This window comes from Aspergillus eucalypticola (genome assembly GCF_003184535.1).
Source record: "Aspergillus eucalypticola CBS 122712 chromosome Unknown BO83scaffold_2, whole genome shotgun sequence".
Taxonomy (NCBI): Eukaryota; Fungi; Ascomycota; class Eurotiomycetes; order Eurotiales; family Aspergillaceae; genus Aspergillus; species Aspergillus eucalypticola.
Genome location: NW_020290276.1, coordinates 1,552,160 through 1,576,551, shown reverse-complemented (window position 1 = coordinate 1,576,551; position 24,392 = coordinate 1,552,160). Strand labels below are relative to the sequence as shown.

The window sequence follows — 24,392 nt, the reverse complement described above, 5'->3', positions numbered from 1 at the left end:
AATCCAGACTATGATGAGATCGTCTCAAGGCAGTCTTGTTGGAACTAGTATACCACAAAAGTAGTACTTGTATGAGCGGCCTGGATTAATAGGTCTATCCTCTGATGCCATAGTCCCATTGGAACTAGCCTAGCTCTCCACAAGCCCAAGTCTACCCAAAGCTACCTGAAATCACTATACACGAGTCCATGGTATGCGTAACATGCAGTAACACGGGTAGACGACTCGGGAGCTTCTCCGAGTTGGTATTTTAGAGAACCTTCGTCGAAGTGGACGGACATTATGTCCAGATAGAGGCAGGTTGAGCTTAGACCTTGCTTTAAGATATGCATTGCTGTATTGTTTCAAGTTCATTACTTATTTTTTAGTAGCTACACTCTACAAACACCAGTCACAACTCTCGTAGGGTATGTGGCTTCCGTGGCACGAATCCTTCCCTTTAGGCACACACACGCACGCACGCACAGATTTATCTTGCCCTTATTCCCGACGTTCATAAGCTCCCCGAAACCCAGCGATTTTGCGGTGTTTCTAGATGGATTCCAACTTATAATACTCTGATTTTATGTAACCATTAATGCGCTATTATATGTCTTTTTAAAAAGATAAACAGCGCTGAGTAAAAGCCCAGATAGAATTGAGGTAGAAAGATGAGACAGAAGATAATTAACACCCGAGGGAAATAGCAGCCTATTCACATCAAATAGCCTGTCTTAATAGAGCTTACCGCCCTTCATATGGGGCTTATGTACGGCTGAGCAGGTGGTGAGGCCCCGTTCTCTACAACGCATCGTCGTAAGTATTATGTTGCCCTAGGAAAAGGTTATATGGTTTAGCGGAGGATAGGAGGAATCTGCTCTCTCCAGATTGGCTTGTGGACCGACTCGATCGACACTTAACGAAGTTATAAAATACATGTTCCTATCTCAAGGCCTAAAGCGCATCATGCTGCTGGGATCTAGCAGTAAATAAGATTCGTACCGAATACCTTTGTTAGAGACATTGGTTGGGTCACTCATAGTTTCGGTAATCTGAGGCGATGCAGTGGTCCACCCCTGCAGCAACGCCCTCCAGTAGCATGTATCAGCAGCTGGAGTCAGATATCGCTCGCGAAAAATATCCACATTGTTGTCTGCAATCATGCGAGCCTTGATAGGATTATCGAGAAGCTCTTGGATCTTGTGCGGTAAATCCGTCCAGTCCCTCTCCACCTGAACAAAGTTCTGCTGCGGACCGGACGAGACGAGAAGATAGTGGTGATGTTGGATATATTGTAGTTTATGAATCACTACTACCGATCGACAGGCTTGGCGATATTTGAGAGACGCTGAGTAAGACCGACCTAGAAGACATTAGTTGGACTTTCTCGTTGATATTGGTAATGCTTAGACGATGCAATACCCCATACCTTCCACGTGAGCGATGAACCGGTAATCACAATGATTGTCCATGCTAAGGTAGTTGGCCTTGTTCTTCCACTCGACCTCCTTCACATCTCCCCAGGCGTAATTCCGCGCAATTTCGAGTAGGGCACGTCGTAGCTTCGGGGCGAAACTGAGCTTTCCACGCCAGACCAGTTTGTTCTCTTTCTCGTCCCACGGGAGCTCATTCTCTTCCACGTGTTTGACTACCTCGTCATATGGCCCAATCTGAGTATCAACGTGGCCCCAAGACCAGAAGCCAAAGTCTGGCATAAGCCAAACTGATTCTTCAGTAGCCTTCCGTGCCAACACCCAGAGCGGATGATTTGGTCCAGCAATGTCCTCCAATTTGTCTTCAACAGAAAAGACAATTTCCGTGTTTGGGATCACAGCGAGCTGTGGAGCCGAGACGATGGCACGATGAATTGAAGCCAAGATTCCTAGAATCTTACGGCGGTGATCCTCCCCCTTCGCCATAGCTCTAAGGACATAAAGCCGTCCTTGGTAGATAGCCACCCTAGCCATGCCGTCTACCATTTTGATATTGTCAATATCAGTCCTCTTGATTCCATGCCTGGCTGTCCAGAATGACTGGGCACGGATGGGATCTTCAAAAAGCCCCGGGAAGAGATTGGTGCACTGAGTCTCATTGTAGGAATACTCAAGCGGATCAAAGAAAGTTTGCGTGGGAGGTGCAGAGGACGAGGAAACAGTGTCATGAAAGGGCAACTGGGCGGGGCATCGAAGACAGCTGTCACACTCAAAGATAGCAGCAGTGTGGCAAGCACAGTGGCCAGCGGGGATTAGTTGATTGAGCAGTGGATGGATGTTGTCTCTATCACTGTTAACTCCTAACCATAGTGACCAGATAGAGATCCCAAGAACCGCAGCCAAAGCCAAAGTGAATATGTGGAAGGCACTAAATTGCATACGCCGCCCCATTTCAGCGATTCTCTCGTTGTTGAGTACTGAAAGGACCGAGTGTACAAAGAAATTTCAGAGAGAAATAGAGGTTCACCCCAGCAGACGGTAAGCTGTCAGTCGCTAGTAGGGGAGAGGGGGGAAGGCACAACGTCTCTGCTAGTGGTAACAAAGGATTACTCACCTGCAATACTTGGCCAAGTTCTAGTGATATAAAATCACATCACTTCATGAAGCGCTAAATAAAATTACCCGGATAGAGCATGATTGACCAAAACATCTTTGTTACAATTCATGCCTGTTGCGATATCCACAATTCAAGAAATTGTACGGAAATAGAGGCGTACTTCTGAGGCTTCGCTTTCTTTGTTGTGGACCCTTTGGACCCTCAACGGACCCACTACAGGTACCTTCTTGGAAAGGATCAATTTGTCCTTAGTTAGCCCTACTACTACTTAGTCAAATGGCTTCTCATTAGACGCACGGTTACTGCGCCGCATGGGGGCTCTTAATGCCCTGCAGGGCGTGCTCAGTTGAACCCCTTGCCATTTAATGTCTATCACTTGCGATCCACCTGTGAAAAAGTACCTCTAAGCATACTAATGCACCCTAGTTTCAGGATAATTTATCTTCGCCTTTTTCCCCAACTCCCTGAGTCGCAAATAGCAGTACATAATTGACCGAGGTACTTACCACACGTCTCACGCCCGCTGCACCCTGTTTATGTTGGTTACCTCATTCGACGGATCAGTAAAGAATGTCAGCCCTGGCCCCATTTCTAGCAATTACCTGGTGTACGTCGGGGCGGGCCACTAGACTACTTCTGGCAAATGTTGTGGGTGCTTGTCTTGGTTCCACAACGAAAATAATCTATAACATTCGACGTGTTTGCCTGGTCCCATAACATGGTGGGACCCTAGGAAACCTTGTCCGTCAAATATGAAAATATCGGTTAAAATCGTATTACCGGCAAATGCAACGTGCAGCTTTGTGGTCGAGAATTGTTTAGTAATCGATAATCTCCTTCTTTGGTAGGCGTAAAGAACCTTGCCAAGGGGAAGAGTTAAAACAAGACTATAAGGCTATCATTACCCGCAGATACTCTGCGGACCCATAGAATCCCCTATATACTCAGGTACACACTGGGAGGAGGTGGATATCTATCTTTGTAAGGACTCCCTTCCTTACAGTAGAACTAGAGGTGCAATGGGGACCTCGGCAAAATTCTTGAAGCCAAGAATAGTGTAAAGCTAAGCAAATGTTTGAATTCCCTATTATGTACCGTATGTATACTTCTTTGCTCGTATTTTCTACCAGGGCTGAGGACTAGGTAAAGAAGGGTAAGTGTTGCATGTCCATGTCTCACACCGAGTATACGGATGTAAGATTAGAACCAATGTTGGGAAGGATGCTTAGAGATTTCCATGCGACCCAGCGTGTTCCGGAGTCGTTTACTTATTTACCACATGGTAATCGAATCAAATGGGAAGAGTTCAATGCCAAAGAAGAAGGTGAAGATGTTGAGACTCGACTGGCCACCTTGGGTTATGCCAGCCTAGCCGGACGTCGAGGCAGCGCAGTGCCGGCTCCTTTAGTGCCCTTGGTAATCGTCTTGATATTACCTAAGGTATTGGCACCCCATAGGCAATACATGCCACGGCAGAGTGCCTCATAGATTCTAAGGGTAGTCATAGAGTATAATTTAACTCTCATAACTAAAAAGTTAACCCTTAGGCGCCGGTGTCTTGGAGTTGAACTTGGCCCATGTAACCTTAAATGACAGCGCTCATGAACTGAAAATGGGACAGTATCATTTAGTTCCGAGAGCGACGAGCGACCAGAACGAGGGAGAATGCGTCCAAGAATGCCGTTAGCTCATAATAGAATTGAGCGTGCTTCGATTGGCAATAAACCCTAAAGACTAGTGCAAACCCTTGCAAGTGCCATAATACAAGAGCAGTACACATGGTCTGACTCACCATAACATAATCCCGGGCAAATGACAGTAGTATTCCGCGTAGGGAGGTTTTCACTTTTCGTGTCTCCGCTTTTGGTTCTTAGCCACGTAGTTCGGTGACAGCGGAAGCAAAGGCTAGTAAATAAGACTTATATAAGGAGGCCCCTAAACACCCTCGAGTCACTTTTATTTCCAAACCATCTAGAGCAATTCTCCTGACCCCAAAAGCTCCTTTCAAATACATCACGATGAAGTTTCTTATTGCCTCTCTCCCATTCCTCTCCACATTGGCATCGGCCTTTATTCCCGCGGATCCTGAGGACAGCGTGGAGACCGGCACCCCTACTCCTTTTGGCCAAAGTCTGATAGCCGGTCCTTCATTCAACTGCAAAGGCTCAAGCCAATGTGGCCATTTCCCAGGCATGACTGGATACTGCCAAAAGGCTGTTGATACTATGCTTCCAGGTCTAATCTTTGACACCAAGTAAGGAACCATTTTTCCATTTCCTGACAAAATAACCTAACATGTTCTAGCGGTGGCCGTACGGGCAACTGCTGGGGTGCACCTGACGGTCTTGGATGCGGTGTCTTTGTTGCCGGGCCTGGAGGGTGCACTAGAACCACCGAGCAGATGAAAGCAGCATTCAACAACATTAGGGCTCATGACTGTAAGATATGCGGCACTGTTACGGACGATGATAATGGCAACGACAATTGTCAGATCAAAATTGACTACGTCACGGGATGCAACAACCACAATTAAGGACCTGTTATTACTCTAGCTGTTGCTAGCTTGGGTTTCACTGTATGAATGACCTCAAATGTGGGAAGCCCCAGCACTGAATATTTTTGTTAAGGGTCGGCTATTCAAGGGAAATTTTTGAGCAGAGATAAACAAGTTTTGTCATCACTGTACATATAACTTTACATTGAATATAGCCTCATTTTTGTTGTACAAGTAGTTGGATTGACATAGGTTTCTGTTTAGACTACCAACGAGAAATAGACATGGTACCACTTACTTACCACAGCAGGTTGTCTTTTTCCAGGTCATAGACAGTCTGAGACGATTTAATACAACTGTTTCATCTTATTATTCTAATATTACCGAATATTTATTATAGAATATTAATGATCTTGCTACATGACTAGCTACATATATTATCAATTAACAATAAATAATCAATTATAATATTATGTATTATATACAACTAGTTGAATATATTCTACTCAATATATCTGAACTAGAATATTAAATACAGGAAGAGAAAGGAAGAAATATTAAATTAATATATATAATCAATAAATATGAGTAAATAAATTCATATTATATCTCTAAGTCACATGGAACAAAGCAAACAAAACTATATCACCCGCCGAAGTCACATGGCTCACCATTATACATGGATTAAAATCAAACAGTTTTTATATTAAATTTCATATTAGTTACATGACCTGCTGGGTTTACAACCAACTGGCTATCCTGCTCTAATAACAGTATTTAACCTGACCTGGCCTGAGTATTAACCACTCTACCACCAATGTCCCAGGCTCCAAGCTGTGATCTGTAAAGTGGATATATATCCATCATTTACCCCCTGGCAACTCGGTCGGTGATAATTGAGATGCCGATACCTCATGAGGGTAACTTTGATGATAATTTGGAACAATCCCGTGCTGTAGTATTGGTTGCAGTAACTGGCCAGCAGTACCTTCATGATATGTGGCCTGCAGCCATTTGCGCTGCGTTATCTTCCTTCCCCAGAGAAATCCGGCCCCTAGCATGGCACCAGCTATAGCGGTCAAAGGAATGGCAACACCAAGGCCAATTGCGAGCTTAGTGGACTCATCTGATGAACCAGAATTTGTACCGTTCACGTCTGCTGAGCTTGTCGCGGTAACAGTGGTGGTAGCTACACCTCCGATCGTAACAAGAGTATCTTTAATGGAAAAGATATTGTCTCCGCTGCAACATGAGGGATCATCACCACAACAGTAATCAACACCACTGCAGGATGTCATGTAGTATGTCCAACTTGAATTTCCCCCTGCCTATAGAAGAAACAAAAATCAGATGGTGCACACACAGACAAGAATTTTAAGACCCTCAACGCACTGTAGTGTTGCAGATTGATTTTGATAGGCAATTAGGGGTATCCCATGTCTCATCTGTACAGAAGTCTCTCCAATATCCTGCGTATCCCGTCTTATTTGTGTAACAAAGCCCATCAGCACGACATTCGTCGGGGTCTGTGTCATTAATCCGGCAGCACATTGACTGTACTCCTTCAATCGCAATACATGGACGATATCTGTCGTCCTCGATTTGGGTTCCGTCAGGGGCATAACATGACTTTGCAGCTGATATACCAAGATTCGCGAGAAAAAAGACGCCAAGCGTGATGAGCATCATATTCAGAAGTTTTCTTTCCTTTTTCTTCTTTGTTTTTCTTTCTTCTTTCTGATAGGGGGCAAAGCTGATGACAATATTTTGCAGGATTTCAAAAGCTTGAGGGGGCGAGGCTATGAAATAAGAGAACTTAAGACTATAAGGCGCGAACAGAGCCTCGCATTCCCGAGCGGGGTTCTTGGTTGCCTTGCATAAAGCCATTGCCCAATTATGTTGCTGGGGGGCGCAGCACACGCATAATACTGGTCGGCCCCCTGTCGCGGCATTTATACTTCAAAAAGTTAGGTCCGCAGCCAGATATTACAGCAATAGTTTCAAACGTTGATAAAGGAGGAATGATGCCATTTGAGGGCTCGGCTATGCGATTCAGCGAGAACTGCCCGGAAAATGCTAGTATTATTGTTATAACGAGTCGGATTATCGGCATTATGCCAGTGGATATGTAAGGTACCAAGTTTCACATTGCCGAAGCTTTTTTACGAGTACTAATGTATCTCCGCTTGCCCCTCTTGACCGGGGAAGAGAGACCAATGACGCTTGGGCAGGCGTGACCCCGGGCATACCAGGGGAACCGCGGAGGTTTTCACAAGTCGTGGGCAGCACGGCCACACGCCACAACCCGTGGCGAGTTCCTGAAATTCATAGTGCTTCAAGGCGTCAATATTAACATACAAATCCAGTCTAACTGTGACGAACATGATGTCTGGTGCTTCAGAGGGCTGGGTCATAGTATGTGGCGACGGATGGCGAGTCTAGAGACACGATATGTCCTGGCTTTACCGCTATAAGCGATCCGGAGCGAGTTGGCGCGGCAGCTGGCTGTAAAGCTCCGTGCGCTGGATATCACTGTGGTGGAGCCTACTTGCAATATTACCTAGCCAGACACGCTCGCCATATGCTGAAGGAATATGCCTCTAAACTACCACGTATCCGAGCGTGCGTGCAATGCACCATGGTACTGAGTATAAGCGACAATTCCTATCCTAACAATCTCTTCACGCATATTAAGAAAAACTGCTAAGACTCGCCCTAGGATGCCGTATCTATGGTGCTGATATATGAGACCTATATTATTAGCACGCGGCCCAAAGGTTTCGGCTCGCGAAACCTGCACTCCCCAGGCTTACTAACCTCCACCCAACGTACGGTGGAATTTTCCGCTTGCTGATTGGCGATATCCCGCCGTGCTCTCGCCGCCCCGCGTGCGTATGCCGAAGCGGGCCCTCTCTCCTGCCCACGCCATCTGCAACTTTACTCTAGTGCTAAACCTATGTGCAAAAGCCTTGGGAGTCTGCCTTACAATACACAACTAGCAATATACATATTAGAGTGTTTTTGCGTCGTGTTAAGTGGACAAAAAATCTGGATTTATAGTTCTCCTTGCTGTCAGTTTGCAGTGTCGCCGACAGGTCTCGCTCGCCATCTTCAGCGATGACATCCCGATCCTTCAAATACAGCTACACCGGCCCAGCGTCAGGCAATATTGGTAGATTAGTTATGCTCGGGCGCGCCTGAGTCGACCCAGAGCTCCCTATCCACCGCAAAACAGCCCGCTAATCCCTGGCTTGCCTCTGTGCTGCGGCTATGGCTGCCCGCACTCTAATCTGTTTCCTTATGTGAAGATGATGCTCAAGCATCGGTTGGAAACTCATCGAGAACATGATGGCTCTTCGAATCGCGACCGGCTATTGGTTGTCCAGACACTGATTCGGCCTCGAAACCGCCTAGCCGACCGAGTAGTAACCTGCCACATGTCCCAATCTAGGCTACAATTGGCCGGCTGTCTGTGCGAGGCCCAATAATAAGTTTCAGCTCCGTATTTGGTCGTGACAAGAAACAAATGAGTCCAGGGCCGAAACAAGACTATTAACCGTTGGCAATCGCTCGGGTTGCCCGGTGTGCTTGCTTCTAGAAATCCACCTGATAGCTGTTAGTATGACGAAAATAAAGGTGACGAATATAAAGGTGATAGTCGTGCTTCTCACAGGCTGATCAGGTTGCATGTGAAGTTGCGTCATTGCAAACAGCTAAGTTCACAGGCGTGGGTGACAGTAATCCATGTGGCACACCAATACCAGACAGTCACAACTGTGGTATGCAGATTGGCTACAGCGTGAACTTAATTTCTTGAAGTGTGAATTCCAAAAGCAGGAGCACTTAAACATTGATAGAATTACTTGAGATTGATGCAGCAAGACAGGGTGCCATGTCATTACAGGCACACTGGCCACATATGACCCACATTATCAGCCGCAGCTGAACCTACAAGCCCCGCACAGGCGCTTATTCAGGCAGCCAATGATGACCCTAACCGTGTCATCATATTCCACCATCCTTGCTGTCGTCAGTAGAAGTTCCCAACTTTGTATGTTGGAGGGTCATGTGTGGCATGTAGTACTTATCTATTACAAGAAAAACTTGTATCTGAGCAATAAAATGTAGCTTACAACAGTCCCAATTTGCTGCTCCAAGAATAATCATCAAGGTGTGATAAAAAGGAGTTGATCGTTCTCAATATGAAAAAGCATTTGTGTTCAAATCTCTCAGCCACTCTCGCGTGTGTACGTCGCAAATATCTCGACCACGGTCAGTCAACAACATTTACGTTGATTACACTTAAGCCAGGCGGTTTGATCCTTGCTTTCAAAGAGGAAGTGTATATTATTTCGTTATCTGATGAATATAATGCTTCGAGACGAATCCAATATGTCGAACATCGCCCTCTGTGCTCTACTCTCTAGCGCTCACAACGTCAGTTTACAATTCTAATAATGCATCAAAGTTCAGCTCTGGGTCTTCTTTGTATACAGAGTAGTTGATTGGCCCTTTTTCCTACTTTTGTAATGAGGGGTTGAAGCCTTTTTGGGTTTCATGCGGGCCTAATTGTAACGACGGCATTATCTTTGCATAGCCTCAAGACAAGGAAGAGGAATCAGTGATTGGTAGGTAGCCCCGCACCTTTTCCGGCCGCCAGGACGGACGGGATATACGCCTAAGGACTTATCCGGGGAAACCTCGGTTTTATAAAAATACTTCGGCAATACGCACAGGTACGTACTATGAATCCGTCGCGCGTGATAGCCCAGCGGCGCAGTTTGAGTTGCGCCACTTGAGGACTTCGTACCACGCTCGTCATAGGTATTACCGCCTTTTGGTAATGCCTATTTGGATCCGATGTTACTCTTTTTGACCAGCTGAAGATCGCTGGTTCTCCAAGAGTGTAGGCCTCTCCGCAGCGGTCACCTTCATTCTTATAGATAACAGTCCTGCTCTCTTTCCTTTTCTTTATATACATGTGACAAGCAACCTCTATATGTGTATGAAAGGACTGGAGCGACCGGGAGGCTCTCGATCAGACGAAGTACTCTGCTGATGGATATCGCGGTCTACTTACCCGCAATCTTTCTCTTGATCCCAGTTTGTTGCTGATCGCACCCTCTAGTTACCACGGTCCTGTCCTGCCTGCAATTCTCTGCTGCCCACATTCTTGTCTTACCTGCAGTCTCCTATTGTCCATAGCCTCCTATCGGAACTTGCAATCGCTTGTTTCACACCCATGGTGTTCGCCAAGATGAGGGGTTAGCTCCGCCCAAAGTTTTGTGGTGCCCTGAATCCCCAGAATTCTTACTTTATAGACACGTTACCTACGGAGGATTGCACCAACAGTCAAGACGCAGGCCCTAGTGTAATCGATCGTCTGCTGCATGGTAATGTCACTAGTCAGATCACAGACAGATCTTTTTGAAAGCAATATACATAAAGCTTGTTGCCCGAAAAGGTAGATAAGAAGCTTTTTAGAATCTTAAAATCAAGCAATGCGAAAGGTTGGATGCCGTATATGATGATCCTTAGCTCCCTGACCCTTGAGACAGTCAGTTGAGACTGTAATAGCTAAAGAATAGTCTGCATGCAGATTAAACTGGAAATATCTATAGTAATTTAAACCTCTTTTATTCCGCTGTACAGGCTTGCTATTCTAGGTATATTCTAGATCCAACGCAGTTGATGACCAGGCAAATTTCCTGATTAAAGTATTTTAAACTGAATATTCAACTCCTACTTCTTTTGATTACGAGGCTTTAGCTACTTGGTGGGAAGCCCAATCTACATACATTTATTTCTATTCTAATATGTAGTCGTAGGTTTCCTGATATCGAGAGGTTCTTCCTTTTAAAACAACACCAGACCATGAAGATATACCCTTGGTTTTGATGCCTGCGAGTGTAGGTAAAATTATATTGCCTAGTAGACATTTTCTAATACAGGTATATCTATAGTGATGGTCAAAGGTCACGGATATTCTATTTACAATAATATTATTCATCTAACTTCTAAGGTCTACTGTAGATGATCTGAAGTAACCATAAGATACCTAGCCTTTATAGAATTAGTTATTCCTGGTTTTTTAACTGAGCTTGATAATAACAAAGCTATGATTGTTATTACTTTAATGTTATAATAATAGGAGATACCAGTTTCAAAGACAAGAATTCTAGATAATAAATTTTCGGTCAGCTGAGTTCTGAGATACTTTGAGTGATCTCATTCCTTGTAGCAAGCTATGTCTCTTCAGAACAGCCAGTAAATCTCACCGTATTCTGTTAGTAAAGGGAATTAATATGACGGTTGTATACACGCCCTTTGGCCCCATTAATGGTTCCCCGAGCTTAACGCAAATGAAGAGTTGTTATACAAGGGATTTTATTAGTAGCCAGTGAAAATTAGAATTCTGAGCTCAACAGCTCAAAACGCGGTTCACCTATAAGCTTAGATAAATGTGAGGTTTTCCGAACCGTCACACCTAGTGCAAAGTGGCAGTGTGCGGCATGGGGCCGCAAATTTCATTACAGCAATCAGCTTGCTGCGAGTCAATGTCATGTATATTGCCAATCTCCGAAATCCCGGCCAGACAGAAATGCGAGAGCTTTTACGGACATTTATCCGGAAGAGGATTGTCTGGAACAACCTATCGTCTTCTATACCTAAGGCTTTCTATATTAGCTTGCCGACTCTCTGCTCTCAATTTTAGTGCTTCATTGAACTCCCCCTAGTATGGTATGGGGATTGTCAACCATATAAACATAGATAGCAGCATGCAGGTGAACAAAGACAATACGCGGCTACTGGAGCCTTTTCATGGCATGTGATTAACCGGACTCCGGCACTATTTCGTATTATGGGCTTTTCAATGTGCTATATTTTCGGAGGTAATGGACCTCGGACCGGGAGAACGAAATAACATCCATTATCCAGCAGTGTCGGACTTCGAATCATAGAGTTTTATTGCTTCTACATAAGAAATAGTCATAATACTACTAGTATTATACGCCGATATACTCAGTCTGCGACCCAGCTTTGAGATGTAATATTACCAACTTACAACAATGATGCCATCGTCCCTACGGCCTCAAAACGAGATGGTGATAATGCTATCTCTAAAACATTATAATTATATTGTAGGTTAGAAGGCGGTAGATATGTCAATTATGTATTCGTTGTCTACCTGGATGTTTTTCTTCTGCATTTCTACGATTGACAGGCTTCTTCACAACACTGCCTGATCTTCGATTGTCCTCAGACTTAAATGCGTGGATTGCACTTCATATCCCATAAAACACAAACATCTACCTACCTATCACCTGCTGTAATGGTGTCTCTTCTACCTGTTTAGGCATAAGTCAAATACAACCTTTCCACTCGCATGGCCAGTCGCCAGCCTTCCAAACGCTGGCCGAAATTGCTCCAACGGCCACACGCTATCCACCCTTCCCTTACACAGTCCCGATTCAATCAACTCACTGACCGCCCCCAGTTGATTGCCACTTGGTTGCATTACAAAGAATATATCCCTGACACCCCTTGTGCTCGGATTCTTCCATGGACAGACGGTTCTAGGAGGCTGAAAAATACTTACTACCGTGCCTCCCTCCTTCACAGTCCACCAAGCATCCCGGAGTGCTCTTCCCCCTATACAGTCAACCACCACATCCACGAGCCTTCCTTCCTCTTCCTCTACCCAGTCCTTCAGGTCAGCGGCTCGGTAATTCACAGCATCCTTGGCCCCCATGGATCGTACCAGATCGATGTTGTCGGGTCCACATGTTCCGATCACCTCGACGCCCAGCACCTTCGCTGCAAGCTGCACAACCCACAGCCCTACGCCACCAGATGCAGCCGTGACCAGTATTTTTTTGTTTTTCCATGCCGATCGCGCTTTGGATATATCCATCACGCCCTCGGGAGGGACCACCCCGGCGTAAATAAAGAGAATCTGCCAAGCAGTCTGGGCTGATACTGGCACCGCAGCAGCCTCGACCCAGCTCAAGCGTTTTGGCTTAAAGGCGAGCTCGTCTGCAGTCGCGATTGTGAAATCACGAGCGTTGCCAGGTCTGACATAATTTGTACGAGCATATACTTCAGCCCCAGGTTGGAAAGGGGAATCTGGGGGCGCAGAGACAACGGTACCGGAGACATCGGGACATGGTATTAGAAGGCGATCAGTGGGCGGAGGAAAGTTTCTCGGCCAAGAAAGCTCCCCGGCGCAAGGGGAGCATGCCTGGACACGAATCAAGTGCTCGCCTTTCGTTGGGTTGGGGTTGGCAACTACGTCGGTTTGGAGGGTTAGATCATCTGCGTTAGATTCAGCGGTTGGCTGAATCAGAGTACGTGCGGTTTCAATAGGCATGACAATTCGAAGGCCTTGATCGTTCTTTGTCAAATCCAGATTAAGAGAAAGAGTGGATGCATTTTCCAATCTCGCACGGGAATGGTGATCAGAGGGGTGATATATATCCATGAAGTATGATCCTGGCCCTCGTATTCAGCAGGGGTACACTCTCAGATCCCCGCAGCGCTTCGATCGGATTGGCCGCCATCATTGGAACGTTCGATCTAGACGAGAATCTCTCGTATTCAATTCCACGATGCCCGGTAGGGTAGAATACTAGTAATGATGATGAGATAAGGCTTTGATTCAATCCCAACCAAATTTCTGGCTACTATTGTGCAAGGTTGACAGCCAATCCGGTCGTCCACCGCGTGTGGCAATACTTCTATTATGTGACTCAGTTGCGTTAGATTGAAGGGAATATATATTAGCTATTTGAGATAATGGTATCAATACCTGGGCGAATCGGCAAGACTGTTTCCACGCCCCTTTCACAGTGCCAAGACATCCATGCTCAGGCACGTAAAAAGGACGCAAAATATCCCCAAACAGCCATATGTCAGCCTTCCATTGTTTGCATCATTGCCTGCGTATAGCGGCTTGGTTGGAGTGACCCTTTCAACCAGCAGCCCTGCCAAGTCCCCGGAATAGTACACTCAAACTTTACAAAGGAATGATATCAAGGCTACTGCCATAGGTACTCTGCAAATAGCCCCTGCTAGACATCATAATAAAGAAACTCAAGGAGAAGAAACCAGAGATTTACCATGGGATATCTATATAAGAGCATTAATTATTTCCTATGGCGCGAACCCAATATTATATCTCATGAAAAACTTTGCTGTGGAGATAATATTGATAATGCGAGGAACCAAGGATCACCTTACCATAGAGCTCCGTATGTAGGGGAACATGGTGGTCAGTACTCGTGCGTTTGCTACTGCCTGATCCTGTAGTATATATAGATACATATTGTTTGGCAGTAAGCTCCACTGCATCACAGTCAGATAGTACTTAAATGTCGACTCCCTTATCAAAATAATCTGCGCCGAAGTTCATTGCCGTTGAATAGTTCGCTGAAATGTAACACTGAGAAGACCCAACAGAAAACACTAACAAGGCACTGTTACCAGCATGTCATTGACCAGAGCTCGACTGGCTGGAATACCATTAACCTAGTTGGTCGAGCATCACATATATTCACATCTGAGTTGCTATCGCTGCTTGGGTAAAGACCCCGAGTCACAATGTAGATAATGGAGGGTAGCCAGATTTCATGAGTACATGTATATTACATAACAATGTCCCCATGGTGTTCGCGAAGAAGAACACATTATAAGTCTTTAACTTAAATCACCAAACAAAGCCCGGCCCTACAATTGTAAGAGATCTATCCCCATAGGAGCGAGATAAAGGCAACTCACAAGGTTGGGTTTATGTTCACACCGCATCCACGCAGCCTGATTGGTCCGGCCAGGTACATGTTTGGGCATCAAAGCTAAACCATAACCCTTCATCGCAGGTATAAACCGTAGCGGTGCCGGCATAATCGGTGTCGCATTTTATCCATTTTGTGCAATCACCAGGATATGGCATGTTAGCCACTTCTTGAGTTGCTGTCGCGCATACTACCTCTGCAATATGGCCGGCAGGGGTGCCTGAAGCATGATCCTGGGCGTTTGCAGGGAGGCAGACGAGTGCTGTAATAATGGGGAGAAGGGCGTAGTACATCCCAAAGACACCGGAGATGAGGACGGCTAATTGCAATATAATTTGAAATGCCCGGAAGGAAGTATTGATGGCTTTTATAAGAAGGGCATTAGTCATAGAAAAACAAATAATTGTTTGTGGCATCCGGCCATTACCTTGCCGCCAATGGCTACCAATGTCCCATGCAGGCATGCTCAGTGAATGAAATAAATTTATGCCAAGACGCTAGCTCACTAACTATTCCTCCCTTGCATCATGCTGCTAGTAGCGCAATCCAAATATTAGGAAATCTTTTCATTTGTTTTTGGCAGATGAGAAGCCCATAACAAAATGGTAGCCAGTTATATCATAGAGAATATTTGGAGATATTGAAGTGCTGTTTCATCTTCTCCTCGTTGATTGATTAGCTCCCATTTACTGGAATTGAGCAGTGTTTCGAGAGTATTAACTCAACAGTTCATGTTCATCCTCGGCATTTGAGATTAATACTAACGGCGACGGTACTACGGCAACCGGAGTAAATCATTCTCCGGCCACTCGGACGCGTATATATGCTTGCAGTGCTAAGCAGAGATGCTAATCACACCCAAAAACAGATTCAAAACCACTCTTCCTTCGACTGAAGGTTGGGGAAATAGAAAAGCAAGAATGACAGTTACATTCATACTTACTATCAAAAAAATATTTGCACTCGATATTAATTGGAGATAGTGACCGGAGTTAGTATCAACATAATAGTTAGTTAAGCCAGGCTCCTTGCGACGACTCATCAGGATCCGGATGATTAGTTAATGATACATCAGTTGATTAGCGATGACACTTTCATGTCGGTACAATCCAACTTGTAGGCACCAGGTGGGGCAATTTAAATTACTGACCAATATTACAATGACATATATTCTTCGGTATCAAGATCATTAAGCGCAATATTGATAACTTGTCAGACTGTCCTGCAAATCTACTGCCCAATCAAACCGTGGGAACATAGAGTGCACAACATTGATGTTTGTACAATGACTAGCTTAGATAGCACGATCAACTAGATACGTAGGACTTCTCATGTCTCGGGGAGACAACCCTGCATGAGCTCTCTATTATAACGAGGAATGAAACGATCAGTGCCCTCATCCATAATTTTAGACTTCCGGCGTTAGTGAAGATAAGTATCTTATGCTACTCTGCGAAACTATTACTCCAAAGCCCGGCTGACAATTATGCATAATTATTTTGCAGGTGGACCAACAAATCTAACTCCCAATACCAGTAATAATATTTCAAGATCAGGAAGCAAGCCTAGCCATTTTTATGGTATCATCTGGTATGTGCGAGAGCAGCATCGCTAAAAGTGCAACTTACATACATTCGAACCCCCACGGTCATTATGCTAAGGCCTAACAGATCTTGATAGAAGCTCAGACGGACCCGATATCACCTTAAGGTAGCCTTTACCGCGGAATTAGTCTCTTATATCTGCCGATAATCCGGTAAATGTTAGATAGTCACCCTCTATGCCCAGTCTCACGCACAATACAGGGGCAATATCGGGGCTGCTTTGGGGGGTGGGGCCCCAAGGAGAGTTGAGAAAGTACTATGGCAGTTCAACATCAGTATCGTTAGCTGACTTGGCGTTCTATCTGGGTATGCTTGTATTCATGTGGATCATATTAAAATCATAGTGTATTCAAGGAAACGCCAGCGGTGGAGCCCGTTCCTTGTAGCATAGAGATCGGACAGAGTTCGATGATACGGGGCATTTCTTTTACTCAAGTGAGGCATTTAGATATCTTGGCTACTCATTCTGAGTTATGAACATAAGAAACGGACCAGCAGGAGGGGGCAGATTACGTATACTAGGTTTTTAGCGAAGTTGATATGTATGACAGGGGCTTTGTTGAATCCATACTGTAACCTTTCATTAGGCCCTGACTTCTTGCTCAGTATCTCTATTATCAATAAACCTCGTCGAGAGAGCCAGTTGAAATGTTCCATTACCTGAAGTATACCAATCCAGTGTAGCTTTCTTTGGGCTACCCTGGACAGTAGCTGCAATCACGCTAGCAGTCATCTCCGACCTCAGATAACAAACTTAATACTTAATCTACATTTGGTTCGTCTTGGCCAGGAGGCACGCCATGTTTTTCTTTCGCTCCGGCCCATGGCAACGCCGAAAATCTTTCCCAAGTACCCACGCGGCTGCATCCCCACTTGCCGCGTCTCTAATCTTTACCCAGTCAATTCAATAGGCATTGCCGCTCCCCCTATTAGTGCACAAAGCCCAGACAAAAACCTGTTTGTATTTGTTCTAAACTCAGGTGGGAACATTCCGAATGCTAGCATTGTCATGGTGACTGATGAAATATCAATATCGAGTTCAACCTATCCACCCATATGCTCTGGTTGCTCTTGAAACTTCTTACTGGCGAAAAGGTATCATATCATACCAACAGTCCGTGCCTTGGGCGAAATACTACACAAAGTTACCATGTAGCAAAGCAACGCCGCTTCAGAAATAAAATCTAGCAGTTATTGAAGGACTTCTATAACTCCAATATCAACCTCATTTATTATTTGAGGCGCAGCTTGCTACTCAAAAGGCTGCAACCTTCTTCCACCGCTTATAGTATGCCAATCTATTCCACACCCCGTATACAAAGGCCCTCAGGATCAGAAATGTGGCTCCTAAACATCCCGGTTCTACCAGTCCCCGATCCCACTGCTTCTTAATCTCCCGTCCGAACAGTGACGAGCCCAGCTCCTGTCCTGTAATACGGATTGCATTCTCTCCGTTGGTGACAACGTAATATACTGGGCCGGAACTATCAATATATATTGAGTACGGACTGTCCATAACTTGCCAGCGAAGGCGTGCTAGAAACCGTCGAATGACTGTCTTTATGACTCGCCATCCGTGCCCATACTCGAGGAGACCGATGATACCCGCGTGAAAGGCGAGAAGTTCTTCGAACGAGACAAGCATCTGTTCAGTGGGCGTGCCGACGTGGTAGACCCCTGCAGATTCGAATTGGATGGAGAAGGTCTGGGCCTCTCAGCGTCGTTAGCATCGTCACAATAACGAAGTCATAGTATCTCATTACGGGGAAGAAAATTTCAAGGCCAGGAGAATAATCACCATAATGTAGACGTGGTATGGGTGGCGCGATGCAGTAGTAGTACATTCTGGATGGGATAGCAGTGTTCCAGCAGAGGTTGCTCTTGGTCTGAAACAGATGTTATAAGAATCTCAAAATCTTGGGCGAGGTGGTTTTAATTGAGACGTACTTCATCCATCCCACCCGAGCTTTCGTGGGTATTGTGACTTCAACTGATCAAATCCCGCTATTGATCTACCCCTATTACCAAGTGGGGGGTTTGATACTACTACTACGAGCTGGCTCGGAAAGCTTATTTTCGTGTGTCAAGGTCTCACTGCCTAATCCGTTCTTCAGAGACATATGAAGCCCTGAAGACGATCAAAACATTACGTTCTTCCTGGTCATTGTTTACGGAACTTCATTACTCGGCAACCATCAAAGCTAGACGGCAATGATTAATGTGGCAAAATGGTTTTCTACAGTAATATATTCTACGGCCCAGCGAACACTTTCTATGACACCACTTAAAGGATACTAGTCAGTAGACCCACCAACCGTTGGTGCCCAACTTGCAGAAGCTTGGATCAGGGAGGATCATCAAATCGGGAAAAGTAAACGAAACGTGTAGGCATGGGCTTCAATATATCCTCCTGTCTTTATTTTCCATGAGAAACTACTCTACCCACATATTTCGCAGCGTAATCATGCTAATCTCACTATCTTTCGAAGCTTGGTGTACCCTTTCCTCCGCACGAAAGTCTGGGGTCGGGTCCGCTTTCCGTGCCTCCACATCGGATGAGGCACTTACGTAGCCAAGCAACTAGTAGTATTCTGCAAGCACAGTATGGTTACTACCAAGGCGATTCCTCTGGAAGCATTCCAAAAAGCGTTCATCTGTGGACAATGTGGGGATCATCGGAATGTGGGCATTGGCGGTTCAAGATGATGTTGACTCTTGGTCAGACTATCTTGGTTGCTTCGTGAACTGGATTGTTGCGAGGTTCTCATCAGAGTACTGAGCTATTAATCGACAACTTGGCACAGGAGTTCGGTCAGCGTTTCAGTGTAGCACCAGCCGTGTCTTCTATAGCCTACCTATCTTGGCTAGTAACTACCTAAGAATCATGATCAGAGCCCATGAAGTCATTGTTCCTATCTACATTGGCAGGCCTCGTCTTCGCAGCGGGAGCGTCCGCGATGCCTGCCGCCTCGTCGATTGACCAGCACGCCTCAGATCTATTGAACGGTGACTGTGACCGAGAGTGCATGGCAACTATTGTGGATCAGATTCTGGCTTCCATGGTAGTGCACAACCCGTACAACTTGCCGATGGCTGCAGTACATCAGGCTACAGAAAACTCGCACCCCGCAGCGCTCGGGTTGATGACCGCCTGGCGAACTGTCACAGAAGCAGGGCCATCCAGTTTGCTCGCAATCGATACCACACAGGGGTCGGCGTAATTTGCCCTGGACGTCAGCGAAGGCAGTGACACGGAAAGGTCCATCATCAGGGGCCGAGTCAAGGTAGTCAACCAGGAGATCACCGAGTTGGAACTTTTCATAAATCGATACCGCGGGGACAACGGCTTCTCCTTCTGAGCCGCTAAGCTTCCCAGAAATTATGAGGTTTTGATGTCACCGCCAGATAATCGGACAACGGCGAGTCGGGAAACATTGACAGCTCTGAGTGAGGCATTGTTTGCCACTTCAAGTAATTTGTCCGTGACGGTCGACGCCAACTGCCAGTTTACCGAAGTTGGCTGGAAGGTCATCGATACGGGAACATACAACAATGAAACAACCACCCCGCTCAGTTGCAGCTGGCCTTCAGATCATCCAACCGATTAGAATGCGCGTGTCGATTTAGTCATTGATGAGGAGTTGGGCTCTGTTATAACTAGCGGCATGATCCCGGGTAAGGTCTACCCTTACCAAAACGTCTCGGCCTTCATCCCGGACGCCATGGCTTGTTTGCAGGAGGCCCAAAATGTGAGGTTGAACGAGGTGAAAGCACGGGGTATCAAAGGGCTTCTGGCTCCCACTGAGGCAACAGGGGAGACTCTTGAGGTGCTACAGTACTACAACGATGCGCTCCAAGCCATGCAGATTAATGTGTACATGAGTAGTTCAAATATGACATCGGCCTGGCTATAGTATATTTCATGGTATGAAGGAACATTAATCAGGACCAGCACACTGAGGTCTGTGAGGGAGCTGATCCGGAATTTTACTTCATATTAAATTGCTAGCTGAGCTAAGTACTTAGTCAACGCGAGATATGGTGTCTGATGACGTCGGGGTCATCTGCTTCAGCTCACATTCGCTTTCCTTTAGCTTTGGTACTTAGGGACGTAATCAGTCACTGACCAGGTCCGGGCCCTTGATCCTTTTACCAAGTTGAGCACAGTATATCAGCCTCCATCTTCCAATCATCGTGAAAGTCACCAGACGCACTGGGGGCGCTTTGTGGGGCCTGATCTCGTAAGTTTCCCCCCTCAATCCTTCTGTAAGACACGCATCATCCTCCGCAGAACTCCTTCCTATTCTTCCAGGACTTCTTTCACTTGCTTTGGGAGATAATAATTTCTCGCCAGGCCAGACCAAAGAGACCCATCTAATCTGACTAACCCAAGATTCATGGCCGGACACCCCGTGCTCTGGTTCCGTAAGGTTTGACGCCAAAGGTCCACAAGGCTTTTGGCACGAAGAGCGTGGTCTTTTGTGGGCGCTTGTACAAGCAGTAGCAGTAGGAAATTAGAGACCGTTGCAAATCCGACACGGGACCCTAGATCGGTCAGTATATCGGCGGCCTAGTGAGTGAGTTTTCCACAGACGTTACCCAAAAGGGACGAGACATACATCTATACCAGAAGCTCGACAAGTCACTGGTAGTCATACGCATCACCAGACGGATTACTTTCGCCGCGCAATTATCGGCTGCGCGGAGCACCGCATTCCCCATGCCATTCTCATCGGACATGTCAATGGCCATGGACGGCTCGATCTCTTCGGCGTCGAACAACTGAGCCAGGAGGTCGTTGAATTGGTTCGTGAATTCCGTTGTCTCGAAATTCTCCTCGAGCAACGGAGGCGGCGCGGCAGACCGAACCATCGGCCGCAGGAGGGCGCGGAACACAAATACCTCCAGAAGGATGCAGGCAAAACGGAGGCAGTTTGACTGGCAGTAAATGCTGTCCAGAGTAGTGGGCTGATGATCGGGCTGACGTACCGATACTGGGGAGTGCGCGTACCACTCCTTGAGCTTCTGTAGAAGAGGACGGGCAGTTTCCAGCGTTGCATGAAAATCCGGCGATAAACGCTGCGACGCCTTTAGCGTGCTATGGGGCCAGAAGTTGGTCAGTATGGCATGATTTAACATTAGGGAGACGCTACTGCCACACCAGCTAGGCTTCCTCCACACCAGCCTTCGCTGATTCCACACCCTCCGCCTATCTTATATGGTAAGATCCCATCGCTTTGAGCTGGTGCTTGGTTTCTATTACAGGCAGAACCATACCGCCTTCCAGCTTTGAAACCTATATTTGGGGCAGAATTCCAGCAGCTCAGGCAAGTAATCTACCAAAACGAGACGGCGGTAAGAAACACCGAAGAAGGTATACCCTAAAGGGAACGGGCCTTGCCTTCTTAGGTAGGCGGAGGGTGTGGCATGATCGAAGGCTGGTGTGGAGGAAGCCTAGCTGGTGTGGCGTCTCCCTTACATTACAATTGTAGTTGGGAGACCTACAAAAGGGAGCGTTGTAATTCATCAGCAATGCGCGACAACTGAACGAGTTGTTGGAATGGTTGAGCAGTGAGAACATCGTGTGAAGAGTGTGAGGTGGACGCAGGTTGCTGCAGGGCCAGGCGCAGACTCTCGGACATCACGAAATCATCATCGCTCAGATCTGTGGTGTCCCAATCGTCGCTTCCTATGTAAGACGGACGCCCAATAAGCAAGCAACGCCACTTATCTTCGGCGTAGATGGCCCACCAGAGGCGACAACGAATCCTCTTTTCCCATAATGGAAGTCCCATGAGCCTGCAATCCAACTGAAGCCCAAGCGACATGGCAATGCCTACAAGCATGCCCACCAAGGACCAGGTGAAGGCACTATCAGCCACAGCACTTTCAGTGGCGCTGATTGGTCTGTGAAGGTAGAGAATTCCTGCTTGGAGTGTCGAAAGACGGGCAGTGTGGATGTCCCGTAGCAGAAGGTCAAGAACCATGCGCCAGAGCAGATCAGTCGGGGGAGGAGCGTACGCATCAATCAAGCAGAGATAGTTATCAAACTTGGCGAATGGTTGTGCTGATGCGTAGATTGCAGCCAGAAGACACAAGGGTGTCCTTTGAAGGATACTCTGGTCGGGCACCGTGCCTGCTGCTGCAAGCCCAAAATGTGACCGCGAAATGATCGGCAGCGTCGGAAATATAAACTTCATGAAGCTGGAGAGAAAGGCATATCATGTCAACCACAGAGCGCATCAACGGTGGTATTCTTGTCAGCTTACAGCACTACCAATCTCTGGCCACATTCGGGGGGTACAATGTGGTTTAATTGCTCATGTGTGTTCAGTGGGTCTGGCGGAAGCAGCTGAGCCTTGGAAGACTCATAGAGCTGATCCGACGAGACCAAAAAATGGCAGGGAATCTTCTCGTCAAACGGAACGCCCCCTGCGTTCCGGAAGTGCACTTGGTGGAAGGAGAGGAAGCCTCTGTCGTTGAATTTGCAGTGTCTTAGAAGCCACGGGTCAGATTCGGCTGACGCGCCATTGACCTGGTAGGATACACCAGCCAAACCATCAAGTGTCTGGATGGTCTGATGCGTGTGTCTTTCTTTGAAGGCAGAAGGCGTGTGCGGGCGTGTGCCGCCTGGATCTGCAGAGATTCTCACCGTGTCTAGCTCGAAGAAAGGGATATCGACTGCTTGATGCGCAACTGGGGGATCTTCTTGGTCCACCACCAGATCCTCGGTCGCTTGCAAGTTGCTTGTTGCGACCGGTCGGGTTTCTGGTGAAGGTGGTTTCGGCGGCACAGTGCCCTGACGAGAGTGAGGCCGAGGGCGAGGGCGAAGACGAGTAAAGGAACAATACTGACCCGCAGCTAAACAGCGCTGACAGCTGCCATGGTGATCGGCTTCGCAGCGTACTTTTCTCCGTCGGCATCCGTCACATGGGGGGTGTCGTTTTGATCTATAGGGGCGAATGGTAGGAGGTGGCGAGCGAGTGTGGAATTGATGGGGAGTTGTTGGATTCGGAGAATTTGACGCCATGCGACAGTCGGTCAGCCGATGATTTGCGGATTGAGAATGACGTTTTCTTGGAGCAGTACTTTGTAGAAGATCAGCAACGCCGATAATCGCCGCTGGGGTTTTGAAGGGCTACTTAACTAAACCGCCGAAGTCACTTCGACAGCGGCCAAGAACGAGTTGGCCGACAAATTCGCCGAATGCCTTGTCTGATTCGTTACCCGCCCAAATGACACCGCCGAATGGGTTTGGCCCGAGTGTCGCCGGAAGGCGCACATTACCACCGCCACTATTATTCCTAGTACTACCACCACTACTATTACGACAGCTTCACGCCGTTGATGCTGTTATTTCAATCGTATGCTCCTCTCATTAACTGTTAATTATACTCCAGTGAGCCAATAGAACGTTAAATTCCACTGAAATCTCGCAATATGGTACTTCAATACCTACCCCCCTCAATCGTCGATCAGCGAATGGAAAACATTGAACCGGTCGGTAAGTATATCAAGAATCTCGCATGAAATTCAAGTTGACCATTACCAGCGGTATCCATTCCCCCTACAACAAGATCCAAAGCATTGATCCCCTATTCCGCGTTAGCTCTTGTGTGGCAATTGTAGGGGTTATCGGCTATGTGTGGCGGTGAATCGAGTACCATTGTAGAAATGAGAGTAGGATGGTGTGGAAGCTTCGCAGCTCTCACTATATGTCGGAGGCGTGGCTGTTTCACCACTGAATGACTGAAGTCAGCAAAGGGTTTCTAACATCGGAGACTTCGGGTGCTCACTTGGTCATCGGTGTGGCAGTGGATGGTGTACTTTGCTGCGCGTCTCTCTTGCGTAATTCGTCCACCCTGTCCACAGCAGGTGTGGAATGACAAGATAGTCTGGCTTTGAGGCCGGTCACTTTCTGTCTCCAATCCATGATGTGGAGGTAAATATACAATGCATTTCCCGGTAAGGGTC

The 24,392-nt window shown here is 46.7% G+C and overlaps 9 protein-coding genes across 9 annotated transcripts; 3 read left to right on the top strand and 6 right to left on the bottom strand.

Moving 5' to 3' along the window:
- Nucleotides 1-926: 926 nt before the first annotated feature.
- BO83DRAFT_303094 (DUF821 domain protein) lies at nucleotides 927-2,363 on the bottom strand (the record flags this gene model as incomplete). The annotated part of the gene is made up of 2 exons (XM_025527177.1): nucleotides 927-1,342; nucleotides 1,409-2,363. 2 exons carry the CDS (start codon nucleotides 2,361-2,363, stop codon nucleotides 927-929), a joined length of 1,371 nt encoding a protein of 456 aa, XP_025393018.1.
- Nucleotides 2,364-4,547: 2,184 nt separating this feature from the next.
- BO83DRAFT_450141 (uncharacterized protein) lies at nucleotides 4,548-5,076 on the top strand (the record flags this gene model as incomplete). The annotated part of the gene is made up of 2 exons (XM_025536789.1): nucleotides 4,548-4,783; nucleotides 4,834-5,076. 2 exons carry the CDS (start codon nucleotides 4,548-4,550, stop codon nucleotides 5,060-5,062), a joined length of 465 nt encoding a protein of 154 aa, XP_025393017.1. The 3' UTR covers nucleotides 5,063-5,076.
- Nucleotides 5,077-5,758: 682 nt separating this feature from the next.
- Nucleotides 5,759-6,779, bottom strand: BO83DRAFT_374784 (uncharacterized protein). The gene is made up of 2 exons (XM_025530284.1): nucleotides 6,416-6,779; nucleotides 5,759-6,351 (listed from the first exon to the last, which is right to left on the bottom strand). Exons 1-2 carry the CDS (start codon nucleotides 6,710-6,712, stop codon nucleotides 5,887-5,889), a joined length of 762 nt encoding a protein of 253 aa, XP_025393016.1. The 5' UTR covers nucleotides 6,713-6,779; the 3' UTR covers nucleotides 5,759-5,886.
- A 1,285-nt stretch (nucleotides 6,780-8,064) lies between these two features.
- On the top strand, nucleotides 8,065-8,895 carry BO83DRAFT_374783 (uncharacterized protein). Its single transcript, XM_025530283.1, has 2 exons — nucleotides 8,065-8,629; nucleotides 8,695-8,895. Exon 1 carries the CDS (start codon nucleotides 8,332-8,334, stop codon nucleotides 8,509-8,511), a length of 180 nt encoding a protein of 59 aa, XP_025393015.1. The 5' UTR covers nucleotides 8,065-8,331; the 3' UTR covers nucleotides 8,512-8,629; nucleotides 8,695-8,895.
- A 3,473-nt stretch (nucleotides 8,896-12,368) lies between these two features.
- Nucleotides 12,369-13,419, bottom strand: BO83DRAFT_450137 (NADP-dependent oxidoreductase; the record flags this gene model as incomplete). The annotated part of the gene is made up of 1 exon (XM_025536788.1): nucleotides 12,369-13,419. Exon 1 carries the CDS (start codon nucleotides 13,392-13,394, stop codon nucleotides 12,369-12,371), a length of 1,026 nt encoding a protein of 341 aa, XP_025393014.1. The 5' UTR covers nucleotides 13,395-13,419.
- A 1,381-nt stretch (nucleotides 13,420-14,800) lies between these two features.
- Nucleotides 14,801-15,123, bottom strand: BO83DRAFT_374782 (chitin binding peritrophin-A domain-containing protein). Its single transcript, XM_025530282.1, has one exon. It carries the CDS (start codon nucleotides 15,105-15,107, stop codon nucleotides 14,817-14,819), a length of 291 nt encoding a protein of 96 aa, XP_025393013.1. The 5' UTR covers nucleotides 15,108-15,123; the 3' UTR covers nucleotides 14,801-14,816.
- Nucleotides 15,124-17,673: 2,550 nt separating this feature from the next.
- BO83DRAFT_423095 (uncharacterized protein) lies at nucleotides 17,674-18,262 on the bottom strand (the record flags this gene model as incomplete). Its single annotated transcript, XM_025535079.1, has 2 exons — nucleotides 17,674-18,123; nucleotides 18,182-18,262. 2 exons carry the CDS (start codon nucleotides 18,260-18,262, stop codon nucleotides 17,674-17,676), a joined length of 531 nt encoding a protein of 176 aa, XP_025393012.1.
- Nucleotides 18,263-19,315: 1,053 nt separating this feature from the next.
- Nucleotides 19,316-20,332, top strand: BO83DRAFT_395418 (uncharacterized protein; the record flags this gene model as incomplete). Its single annotated transcript, XM_025533078.1, has 4 exons — nucleotides 19,316-19,635; nucleotides 19,657-19,725; nucleotides 19,795-19,991; nucleotides 20,046-20,332. The coding sequence occupies 4 exons, from the start codon at nucleotides 19,316-19,318 to the stop codon at nucleotides 20,330-20,332; spliced, it is 873 nt and encodes a 290-aa protein (XP_025393011.1).
- A 49-nt stretch (nucleotides 20,333-20,381) lies between these two features.
- Nucleotides 20,382-24,370, bottom strand: BO83DRAFT_330024 (Zn(II)2Cys6 transcription factor). The gene is made up of 6 exons (XM_025528218.1): nucleotides 24,215-24,370; nucleotides 24,083-24,129; nucleotides 22,688-23,540; nucleotides 22,023-22,622; nucleotides 21,038-21,570; nucleotides 20,382-20,963 (listed from the first exon to the last, which is right to left on the bottom strand). The coding sequence occupies exons 1-6, from the start codon at nucleotides 24,349-24,351 to the stop codon at nucleotides 20,719-20,721; spliced, it is 2,415 nt and encodes an 804-aa protein (XP_025393010.1). The 5' UTR covers nucleotides 24,352-24,370; the 3' UTR covers nucleotides 20,382-20,718.
- Between the last annotated feature and the right edge of the window lie 22 nt (nucleotides 24,371-24,392).